Source organism: Ascaphus truei, unplaced genomic scaffold (assembly GCF_040206685.1).
Source record: "Ascaphus truei isolate aAscTru1 unplaced genomic scaffold, aAscTru1.hap1 HAP1_SCAFFOLD_1990, whole genome shotgun sequence".
Taxonomy (NCBI): domain Eukaryota; kingdom Metazoa; phylum Chordata; class Amphibia; order Anura; family Ascaphidae; genus Ascaphus; species Ascaphus truei.
The window spans coordinates 41,852-54,391 of NW_027454898.1; the positions used below are offsets into that span (position 1 = coordinate 41,852).

The following is a 12,540-nucleotide window of genomic DNA, read 5'->3' on the forward strand; positions in this document are numbered from 1 at the left end:
AAAACGTTTTCAGGGTCGGAGTTTGCCCAGAGCAATGTGCGTTGATGTTTATTTATTTATTTATTTCTAACATATTTTACCAGGAAGTAATACATTGAGAGTTACCTCTCGTTTTCAAGTATGTCCTGGGCACAGAGTAAGACAAATAATACATGGTTACAAATACAGTTACATAAATGAACAGGGTATACATTTTATACAAGACATTGTGTGCACAGTTAAAGAAAATATATATTATGGGCGTATGAAACAGTTACAGACCAGATTAAAATGTGAGACAGCCTTAGATTTGAAAGAACTTAAACTGGTGGTGGATGTGAGAGTCTCTGGTAGGTTGTTCCAGTTTTGGGGTGCACGGTAGGAGAAGGAGGAACGTCCGGATACTTTGTTGAGCCTTGGGACCATGAATAGTCTTTTGGAGTCTGATCTCAGGTGATAAGTGCTGCAAGTGATAGGGGTGAGGAGCTTGCTCAGATAGCTGGGTAGCTTGCCCATAAAGAATTTAAAGGCAAGACAGGAAAGGTGAACTTTGCGCCTAGACTCTAGTGATGACCAATCTAGTTCTTTGAGCATTTCGCAGTGATGTGTGTTGTAGTTGCATTGGAGAACCAAACGACAAATTGAATTGTAGAGGGTGTCAAGTTTGCTAAGGTGCGTTTGAGATGCCGAGCCATATACTTTGTCTCCATAGTCAATAATTGGCATTAGCATCTGCTGTGCGATACGCTTTCTGACCAGGAGACTTAGGGAGGATTTGTTCCTGTAAAGTACCCCTAGTTTGGCATAAATCTTGGTTGTCAGGGTATCAATGTGCATTCCGAATGTTAAGTGGGAGTCAAACCATAAGCCCAGATATTTAAAACTAGTGACAGGGGTAAGGGTGGTGTTAGCGTTGATTCTAATCAGGAGCTCAGTCGCTGGAAGCTTTAAAAATTTAGTCTTGGTCCCAAATACCATTGTTACAGTCTTTTCAGTGTTTAAAAACAGTTTGTTTTGGGAAATCCAGTTTTCGAGTCTCAAAAAGTCAGACTGAAGTATGTGTTGAAGGTCAGAGAGGCTATGGCTGTGTGCATATAGGATTGTGTCGTCTGCATACATGTGTATTGAGGCTTCCTTACAAGCTGTGGGAAGATCATTAATGAACACTGAGAAGAGTTGGGGCCCCAGAACAGTGCCTTGCGGGACACCACAGGTGATGTCCAGGGGGTTCGAGTTAGAGCCTGAGATGGACACATGTTGGGATCTTCCTGATAGGTAGGACTGAAACCAGTTTAAAGCATGCTTCCCTATTCCAGAGCTCTGGAGTTTGTTAAGCAGGATAGCATGATCAACTGTGTCAAAAGCCTTTGCAAAATCTAGGAATACTGCACCAGTGAGTTGTCCCCGTTCCATTCCACACTGGATTTAGGAATACTGCACCATGTATGTATCAGAGATTCTTACTTGATTCCCAGATACATCTTTTGGGGTATCCTGTAACTTGGGAACCCCGATAAATAGACACATTCTGTAAAGACTTTCCCTGGAAAACCCATCCTGAAGCTTACAGCCTAGGAATCTCCTGGTCCAAGCACCTCAAGTGTAACGCGTAGCTCATCACAAACGAAGCGCGACCGCGGTGCTGAGGTAGGGAATTGAGAAACGCCAACCCACCGCCACGCGGGCTGGCCTAGGATGTAGTGTAGTGGTTTAAGCCAGGTCAGAATTGGAGATGGAAGAGTAGTTGGGTACTTGCCAAGTTCAGGAGAGGAGAGTTGCGGATCGTCGGGGTGCGTAGCCAGGTTCAAGATTGGAGATAGTCGGATCGTCAGAGTACTTAGCAAAGGTCAGGACTGGAGACTGGAGAATGGTCATGCACGCCGGATCAGGAGTGGAGAGAAGCGGAGTCCAAGAACTAGCAGGTTTCAGACAACAAGAGGTTAAACAGGCAGACAAGGCAAGGCAGGGTCTCAGGAACAGGATGCAGCAAGGCACGGTGCCACACTAGACTATGCTCAGCAAAGGTAAGATGCAAGTGAAGGGTATATATAGGAGGACCCACCAATGGCAATCCATGGCAGAACCAGGAAGTGAAATCCCATAGGCTGCTGGTGCACACAGGTGTGCCGTAGGATGCAGCCTGATCAGGGTGAGATTGATTGCGACCCGCGCATGTCACAGAGGTTAGATGGCAGGTCTTAGAATGCGCGATACTCCCAATCCGGTTCCGCTTGATGTCAGAGCGGGGGCGGAGCTTGGAGCTCGCATTACTGCCAAGTTGGTTCTGTTGATCAACAGAGCGAGGGCGGGGCTTAAACCGCACAACAGTGGGAAGGCTGGATGAGCGCCCGCGTCATGCATCAGAGCGAGGGGTGGTGCCAGGGTCCGCAAATACCGGATCAGACCGCGCAAGGTCCGCACGCGTGTGCGTCACAGGACCAGACGAATGTGCATTTTGAGTGTTTGTTGCCGAAGGACCAGTGAGGTGAGGAGACGGTCCATGACCGCCAGGATGGCGATTCCTCACAACGAGAAAGGCAAAACACACAAACATCTTTAATGTTGCATAATTTGCACACAGTCTCTGCAATGCATTTCCGACATCTGGGTCTAAGAGCTGACACTCTACGACCTTAACATGGTTCAGGGGTAACCAAGTGGGCTTAACATTTATTAGTGAGCCTGGTTAACACCTTTACCATTGCATCCTTCTGGGACTTGTAGTCCTGCAAAGCCCTTCAAGGCAATTTAAGATGGCTGCTGCGCTGATTGCCACTGCACAAGTGCCGAGCTCCGGAATGACCACCGTGTTCCCTCAGATTGTGCGGGGTCCCAAAGAGCAACTGGCAAGTTCCCTGCACCAGAGCAAGGTAGGGGACTCGACTATATATATATATATATATGTAAACATTTTTATTATAATATATATTATATAATATATATTATAATATGGGGGGGAGGAAAAGGGTGATGGGTGGAGAAAGTGAGGAGGTAAGTTTGAGAAGGGGGGGAGTGTTAGAGAAAACAGGGGGGGGGGGGTTCTTGCAAGTGCACCGACATGTGGGTGGGGGCCCTGGTGGAAATTTTAGTCCTTGGCCCTGGGAAAGCTGTCTGTGGCCCTGGGGAGGATGGGTGGTAGTTAATAGTAACAATGTCATGAGCCAGGTCAAGAAGAATGAGTAATGTCCTTAGGATTCAGCAAGGGGGATACTATTTGCTACTTTGGTGAGTGCTGTTTCAGTTGAGTGAGCAGTGTGCAAATCTGATTGTAGAAGTTTTAGGAAAGTATAGAAGCTAAGGAAAGAACATACAGTATATAGGAAGACATTTATGAATTTTAGAGGCAAAAGGCAGGAGAGAGACAGGGTGATAGTTAGATGGCTGGTATTTTCCTGCCTACATGTCAACAAGAGAAATAAAAACATATTTAGGATGATGGTATCTCCAATTTTGGTTTGTATACATATTTCTAATTGTAAAGTATTACTTAAGCTCCCACTACAATGTTATAGATTGATGTGTATGTGACCTTCAGTAATAACATATTGATGGTTAAAACAAGAAAAACAATAGGTGTTGCTGGGAATTCTTACCCTAAATGTGTGTTCTAATCTCAATCCTTTTTTTTACTGTAGTAGTTAATGAAGCATTGATGGGGATAAATTGTATTCATTTGGAATTTGCAACAATGGTTGACATTTTATTTGATTTAACAGGTAACCTTCAGTGTACAGTGTTTACAATGGAGAGTTCGGAGACTGGACATCCGGCTCCAATATAAGGAACAGAATAGGTTACAGGAAACAAAAGATAACATAATGTTCCTTATTCTTCTGGTCTCATAAAGACAAAGAATATCTCTCTATATGTAACACCTTCTACTTCAATTCCTACATATAAAGGTTTTCATTCTCTCTTTCATGTCTCTTCCTTTTTTAGTGTAAGTGGCATACACAATGTGATAACTTAACATGCTGAGTATCTTCTTTCCTCTGAGAATGTCACCTTTGCCTCCCTTCTTACCAGAGTAACATTTGGGTTCCATTGAATGTCATTATCGGTGATAGTGAGTTGCTGACCGACAGGTGCTGAGGAGTTGAAGCTTCCAACTTTGATACCAGTCACAGTAGGGTCAGAGGTAGTGATCCAGTTTATAATGTCATAAAGTCCAGGAACATCCCCGTCCTTAGTAAAGACAATCTCCTCTCCAGAAGAAGGTGTAAAATGAACATGTTTCAGGTTACTGTTCAGCTAATGAAAAGGCACATTAGAGTTACTGCATATAACTTCAGTTTTATCCTTAAATTATATTTTGCATTACATTTCAGTATCTGTAAACTCAAATCAGATAACTATATTACATTTACTATAAAGTAGACAGTAATACTTTCTCTTTAATGTACAGTACACAAACACACACACACACACACACACACACACACACACACACACACACACACACACACACACACACACACACACACACACACACACACACACACAAACGTAGTATATATAGATACAAACCTTGCAAATCGCTTCACAAAATGTAATGATAATAAAGATTGTTCATAGTAGTTTCATATCAGCTAAGACCATACTGTAAGCTTAAGGAAAACATAGAGGCAAATTCACTCAAGGTTGAAAAATGTAAAACATGCTACTATCAGATTTTATTTATCGGTCTAATCACTAATACTATATCGCCAGCGCTTAGGCAGTGAGAACGTACTTTTTATTGAGACAATGTGTCAGAAATATGCATAATGCAATGTATGCAAAAGAACATGCAGAACAGTAATTATTCACTGCTTCTGTATTCACTATGCAGCACATCTCCAAGTGGCACATTATAAGTGGCAGGACTACTGAACAACTGAAGTTTAATAGGAAGTTCAAAAGTAGTGAAGAAGTGGACACCCCCAACTGGCCCTGATTCCTGCATTTGAACAACGCTGGAAAGGAGGATATCATCTATACCAGACTGCATCATTACTGCTGTGATGCTGCCTTTACCATTTATATTTGCTGTGACTTCACTTCTTCTCAAATTATCCACTTCTTTTTACCAGCCTCATTATGTCTCTAACTCTATTCATATATCTCCATCTCTCCTTTCTTCACCACTTCTCTGTTCACATGAACTCCTTTCTTACCTGCGCCCTCTGACACCACACAGCTATATCCCCTGCACTAAAAAACACCCTTACAAATCATCCTCATACATTCTCTTTCTATCTATGCTTCTCCTCCTTGCTTCTGGGGATATCTCTCCCAATCCTGGTTCCTGCCCTATTCCTACATGCGCTCTTCCTCGCCTGCCAATTGCAAAATCTACTCCCTCTGGTGTCAACTCCTCCAACCTCATAGCCATCCCCTGCCACCCTCCCTCCTCTCTCCCTTTCTCCTGTGCCCTTTGGCATGCTCGCTCCCTTTCTAACAAGTTCCTCTCTGTACATGACTTTTTTCTCTCTCTGCTCTTATTTGCTACTAGCTGAGAGACCCGGCGTTGCCAGGGAGTACAATTTCCCACACCCCCCTCTCTCTCCACTCCCCCTGTCTGTTCCTCCGCTCCCCCTTCTCTGTTTGTGTTCCCCCTCCCGTGCAGCTCCATTCCCCCCCTACAGTGTTCTAAACACACACACAGGGTCCCCCACACATACTGTCCCCCCACACACTGTCCCCCCCCACACACACACACACTGCCCCCCCCACACACACACACTGTCGTCGTCCCCCCCACACACACACACTGTCGTCCTTCCCACCACACACACACACACACACACTGTGTGTGTGTGTGTGTGTGTGTGCTCATGGTGTGCGGTGTTGGTCAGAGGCACACGCGGTCATGGTGTAAGGAGAGTGTGCATGTGTGTCTCTTCTCCCTGACTGGCCCGCAGGCCAATGAGCTGTCCAGCACACATACACACACAAACATTATTTGAGACATATATATAGATAACTGAGACCTGGCTCACTCAGTCTGACTCTGCTCTGGAAGCTGCCCTCTCCTATGTTGCCTTTCCTTCTCCCACACTCTGCGCACTGATGGCAGGGGTGGAGGCATGGGGCTCCTGCTCTCCTCACTCTGCCATTACCAAACCCTTCCTATTCCTCCATCTCTTGCTTTTCCCTCCTTTGAGGCTCACACTGTCCAGATTTTCTCTCCTCTCCCTGTCCATGTGGCGGTCATCTATCGCCCACCTACCTCTATTCATCTCCCTTCTGCCTTCCTCTCTCACTTTGAATCCTGGCTCTCTTTTTTCCTCTTCTCATACTCCCCTGTTCTTCTCATTGGGGACTTCAATTGCCACATTGATGACCCCTCTCTCCCTTGGGCTTCCCGCTTTCTTTCTTTAACCTCTTCTTTCGGCCTTCAACAGTGGACTGCAGCCAGCACCCACAAGGATGGCCACTACTTAGACCTGGTTTTCACTAAAAACTTCTCTCTCTGATTTCTCCATTTCCCCTTTTCCTCTCTCTGACCATCACCTCATCTCATTCTCTCTATCTCGCTTCTCCATTCTCCACCTCCATATACCCCCCCGTTCTGGAGAAACCTGCGCTCTATTCACTTACCTGACTTTGTGTCCACTTTACGCTCCTCTCTCTCCTCTCTCAGCTCTGCTACAGACCCTGACAACCTGGTTAGGAACTACAACTCTGCCTTGTCCTCCTCCCTTGATCTACATGCCCCGCTTTCTCTCTGCCGCACTCGCCCTTCTAACCCTAGACCCTGGATAAATTCCCACACGCGCATGCTGCATTCCTCCACTCATTCCTCTGAATGCCTCTGGAGGAAATCTCATACTCTCGCAGACTTCCTTCACTACAAATTTATGCTATCCTGTTTCAACTCTGCCCTATCGCAAGGTAAACAAGCCTACTTTTCTTCACTAATCAACATGCACAAGTCTAACCCACGCCAACTGTTCTCTGTCTTTGATACTCTACTCAAACCACCCTGAGCTGCCTCTCCTTCCTCCATCTCCGCTCAGGACTTTGCTGACTATTTTAAGGAAAAGGTGGAATCCATACGTCAGAACATCCCCTCTGTTTCTTCCTCCCATCCTACACCTCTTCCTAACTCCCCTCCTGCATTCCTTGACTCTTTTTCCACTGTCTCAGAGGAGGCTGTATCGCTGTTGATCGCCTCTTCTCCCTCTACCACTTGCCCTCTTGAACCCATTCCCTCCCATCTCCTAAAACCTCTTGCTCCTACTATAATCCCTACGCTCACACACATTTTTAACTCCTCCCTCTGCTCTGGAACCTTTCCATCCTCCTTCAAACATGCAACAGTCATATCATTACTCAAAAACAGCGAGCTTGACCCTACCTGTCTTTCTAACTATCGACCTCTCTCCCTCCTGCCTTTTGCCTCTTAACTCCTTGAACGTCTTGTATTCTCTCGCTTGCTCCATTTTCTCAACACCTATTCTCTCCTAGACCCTCTACAATCTGGCTTCCGCTCTGCTCACTCCATGGAAACAGCCCTCACTAAAATAACTGCCGACCTCCATGCTGCCAAATACAGAGGTCATTACACTCTGCTCATATTACTCGACCTCTCTGCAGCATTTGACACCGTGGACCATCATCTTCTCCTTCACATACTCCATACTCTTGGTATTCGGAACAAATCTCTTTCCTGGATCTCATCCTACCTCTCCCATCGTACTTTGTGTCTCTTCTGCTAACACCTCCTCCTCCTCTATTGATCTGTAGGGGTCCCCCAGGGCTCTGTCCTGGGACCTCTTCTCTTTTCTCTGTACACACTCTCTCTAGGTGACCTAATAATATCTTTTGGGTTTAATTATCACCTCTATGCTGATGACACACAAACATATTTTTCAACACCTGACCTTACACCTGCTGTACAAACCAAAGTTTCTGAATGTCTCTTCTTTATCATCCTAGATGGCCCTCCGTCGCCTTAAACTCAACATGGCTAAAACAGAGCTCCTCATATTTCCTCCCAAACCTGGCCCTTACAACCACCTACCACATTAGTGTTGGAACTACGATCATTCACCCAGTAGCCCAAGCACGCTGCCTAGGGGTCACACTCGACTTCTCTCTCACATTCGCCCCTCACATTCAAAACATTTATAAAACCTGTCGCTTTTTCCTCCGCAATATAACAAAGATAGGTCCTCTCTTCTGTTGCTCGACTGCTAAAACTCTCACTCAGGCCCTCATTCTCTCCTGTCTTGATTACTGTAACCTCCTGCTGTCCGGCCTTCCTGTCTCTCACCTTTCTCCCCTACACTCTATCCTAAACGCTGCTGCCAGAATCACTCTACTCTTTCCTAGATCTGTCTCAGCATCTCCCCTCATGAAATCCCTCTCCTGGCTTCCGATCAAATCCCGCATCTCACACTCCATTCTTCTACTCACTTTTAAAGCGTTACACGCTTCTGCCCCTCCTTACATCTCAGCCCTAATTTCTCATTATGCACCATCCCGACTCTTGCGTTCTTCTCAAGGATGTCTTCTTTCTACCCCCTTTGTATCTAAAGCCCTCTCCCGCCTTAAACCTTTTTCACTGACTGACCCACACCTCTGGAATGCCCTTCCCCTCAGTACCTGACTAGCACCCTCTCTATCCACCTTTAAGACCCACCTTAAGACACACTTGCTTAAAGAAGCATATGAATAGCACTGTGAATATTCTGAACACATGATACATACTGCACCGACACACTTTATTCGAGCAAATACCCAGTATGTACCTGGCAGATACCTGGAATGCGCCGCTCCTCACCTCTGACAAGCCCCGTTGCGTTTGCCTTCCCAGCCTGGGTTCATGCCTGGCTGACGGGCGGCTGATCTGTTAAATGATAATGATTAGGATTTAATAGGCTGCAATGCTTCGCGTGTCTACCAGATGGCATAAATTCATGAATTGTAATGCAGAATATATATATATACTGTGCAGTATTGCAGCCATTGGGAATAAAATGCTTCAATCCCTGCCTAAAAAATAACCCAATGCACTCGGGCAGAAAACAGTCACAAACCTCAATACACCCGGGTATACCCGAATTCGTGGGACTAGCCGAGCTCGAATAAAGTGTGTCGCCAGTGTAAAGCTTGGCCCCCTGCAGACGCACTTACCAGAACTCCCTCCTACAGTCTCTGTACGTTCTCCCTACCTAACAATTAGACTGTAAGCTCCTCGGGGCAGGGACTCCTCTTCTTCAATGTTACTTTTTTGTCTGAAGCACTTATTCCCATGATCTGTTATTTATATGATCTGTTAATTATTTGATTACCACATGTATTACTACTGTGAAGCGCTATGTACATTAATGGCGCTATATAAATAAAGACATACAATAAAATACAATACAATACATTAAACTGCAATACCGGACAATATTAATCGGCCACTATAAGATTTCTCGATCTGTATCACTTACCGCAGGCTGGTGTAAGGTCTTTCTTGTCTATGTATGTAATTGCCACTACAAAAGGGGCAGATAACCTAAACTAACCAGGAATAACAAATCCACAGAGCTCTGTTAACTCAAAACTTATAATAGCACATTATTAGAAAAATCAGTAATAGATTAATGTGTATCCACATACCTAATTATATGCAAAAACACCTGCCATTGTAACTCTCATTAGCATAGGCTTAACGCTACAGTATGCTGAGTAAGACCTTGCATTAGCTTTAAATAACATAGCGTTAAAGCCTGTATTCCCTAAATGTGGCGTTACCCCCATCCAGGGCCCAGAAAGGGCACGATATATAAAAGGGCTGAAATCGATTAGAAAACGTTAGGTACGTGCTTGTGCCTCTAGCAGAGTGGCCTCACTGCAGGGTTACAAATCTCCGAAACCCCTAAAGTTAACCCCTACCCTAATTGTTAAATCCTTTACTCTAGCGTAGAAGCGCGTGGTGGCTGGGTGTCCAGCGGCTGAGGTGCAGGGTCCGTCCTTCAGAGACACAGCCGCGGCCTACTGTCTCATTCTGGTACATAGTTCCAACAAGGAACATTCAACCCAAGAGAGGGAGGGGGGGTATTCAACCAAAGAGAGGGGGGCCGGGGATTCAACCCAAGAGAGGGGGGGGGAGTCAACCCAAGAGAGGAAGGGGGGATTCAACATTTTTGAAAATAGAGAAATAAGTCGACAATCATTTGTTGTACCTTCCATGGCTGTATGTCCAGCTTGCTGTTGTCCTTATATCTATTCAGAGGAAGGGACAATCTGTGCTGAAACATGTCATGCAGAGCATGAGCCAGCATGTATACGGCTGTGTAAATACTGTAGGTATATCTGAAGTTGTGCACATCATATATAAAGGGAGGAAGGGACTGTAATGTTTTATTCTCAGTGCAGGGACGTAGTATAAATATTCCTTTAGAGCCAGGTATGTACGGCAAACATCCAAAATAATTCATCCATAACTCTTTAATTACAGGGTCGCCCGGATATTTATACATATTTGCACTGTGGAGAAAATCTTTAAGTCCAGAAATGTCGCCGTTACGAACTGAAAGGGATAAAGCACCATTTAGCATAGGGAGAAATGCATCAATTTTAAATTTCTCAAAATATGACACGGTCGCTGTGACAATCCAAATTTTATTTTGCTGTTGCCGAAGAGAATATTCTAATATAAAGTTATCAAAAATATTATTGGAACTATAAATTATCACGACTTTTGCAGAAGACATTCCCACAGCCTGCACACTTTCTTGTTTTAAACGTTCTAGCTCTGTATTATATATCTGTAAAAATTCCACACAGATTCCACTGCTGATTATCAGGTCCTTTAGTTCTTGGCTTCCCCTTTGGCTGCTGTCGTCATCTGATGTCAAGATCCCAACCCAAGTCCAACCAAAGTGTTGCAGTAATTGGACAATAGCTTGCTGCTGATAATGCTCATTGGGGACTGTACGATAGAGGTTTGGAAACTGCAGACGGTCATTAAAACTTGAATCCATTGAACCATAGCTGATCTGTGGAGGAAATATGTTTAAATATGTTGTCACTTCATATTAAAGGGTTTATTCTATACAGGTGCGCCGACGAGTATTCTAAAACTTGCCTTGGAAAATCTGAGGCTATCACCAGGTACATGCTGGGTACATGCTGGGTGCATGCTGGATACATGCTGGGTACAAGCTGGGTACATGCTGCAAACATTTCAGTGGCATTTCTGCAGAGAGTAATGGCCCACAGGATCGACTCAGTTGAATGGGACTGCCAGGGACCCTGCTGTTAATATGATGTCTGATGATCTGATGAGTCTGTCTGCAGAAATGTAACTGAAATGTTGCAGCATGTACCCAGCTTGTACCCAGCATGTACCCAGCATGTACCTGGGTCTTGTTGGGGATTGCCCCAGGTTTGCTTTAAAATACTCATCGGCACTACAGTATGTAGCCTAGCCCCCGGCCACTACCTATATCCCTGCGCCCTACCAGTGTACAGGTGCGCCAACGAGTATTCTAAAACTTGCCTTGGAAAATCTGGGGCAATTACCAACAAGACGCAGGTACATGCTGGGTACATGCTGGGTTCATGCTGCAACATTTTAGTGACATTTCGGCAGACAGACTACTGGCCCATTGGATTAACACAGTGGGGGTCCCTGGCAGTCCCATTCAAACTAGGACTAGCAGTGATGTTTTGTATCTGTGCTGAGTAAATAGAATTTTATTTTTATACCACCTGACTCCCTGGCAGTGCACTGCTTTCTTCTTTTTTTCTACAAATGCTAGGCAAACACACAACAGCTTCAGAATACACTTAATACAACACTTTCTGGGATGGGGAAACAAAATAAATTATCCTTTGCAAGAAAGCGCGAGAAATGCAGTATCTGTTTAAAGTCCAGTTGGCTAGATCGCAAGTTGCCGTTCTAATAACTCCGCCAAATAAAAGAATTTCATAGAAGTACTTAGGACTTCTTCGAGAGTTACCAGGACTAACGAATTCCGGAGTTTGGCGTAAATCTTTGGTTGCGATGTTATTAACCTCTTGTGTCCTGAAACCACTAACGCTGTACTTGAACGAAATACTGTGTAGAGCGTAGTCACATCATGCATCACATCTGAATAACACTGGGGATAGTCCGGTGGACACAGTTATAGGGGTCATTAGCTTATCCTTAAAATGTATACCCAATCCCCTCCGTGGGAACATTTAACCCACCAATCCCTGATTTGCCCGTAGTTTGTAAAAGTGTCAAAAAAGGCTTTCCGGGCTGCAAAGTTCATGTGCTCACTTGACACCCATGCGATTTAGCATACCTGGAATACACCCCTTTCCTGGTGACCCTGGGTCTGGGGTTTGGCTCCAAGGTGTGAATGGCTCATCTAGCACTCCGAACCATCCCGGCCATTTTCACACCTTGGATCTCTCAGGCTTTTCATCCCTGCATATTCCCTAGACTTAGAGGCTCCCACTTAGTGGGACCTCTTTGAAATGCAGGAAGAAAATTACCCTCAGCTCATGCACCCTTAGCATATTTACATGCTAAAGTATCTCTTCCTGGGCTTACAGAAAACCTTTCCTGCCTGTACATTGTAAATTTAC

General features: G+C 44.9%; 1 protein-coding gene across 1 annotated transcript; it reads right to left on the reverse strand.

The window, feature by feature from the left end:
- Positions 1-318: 318 nt before the first annotated feature.
- Positions 319-11,125, reverse strand: LOC142477143 (extracellular calcium-sensing receptor-like). The gene is made up of 2 exons (XM_075582192.1): positions 10,143-11,125; positions 319-4,230 (listed from the first exon to the last, which is right to left on the reverse strand). Exons 1-2 carry the CDS (start codon positions 10,941-10,943, stop codon positions 3,946-3,948), a joined length of 1,086 nt encoding a protein of 361 aa, XP_075438307.1. The 5' UTR covers positions 10,944-11,125; the 3' UTR covers positions 319-3,945.
- Between the last annotated feature and the right edge of the window lie 1,415 nt (positions 11,126-12,540).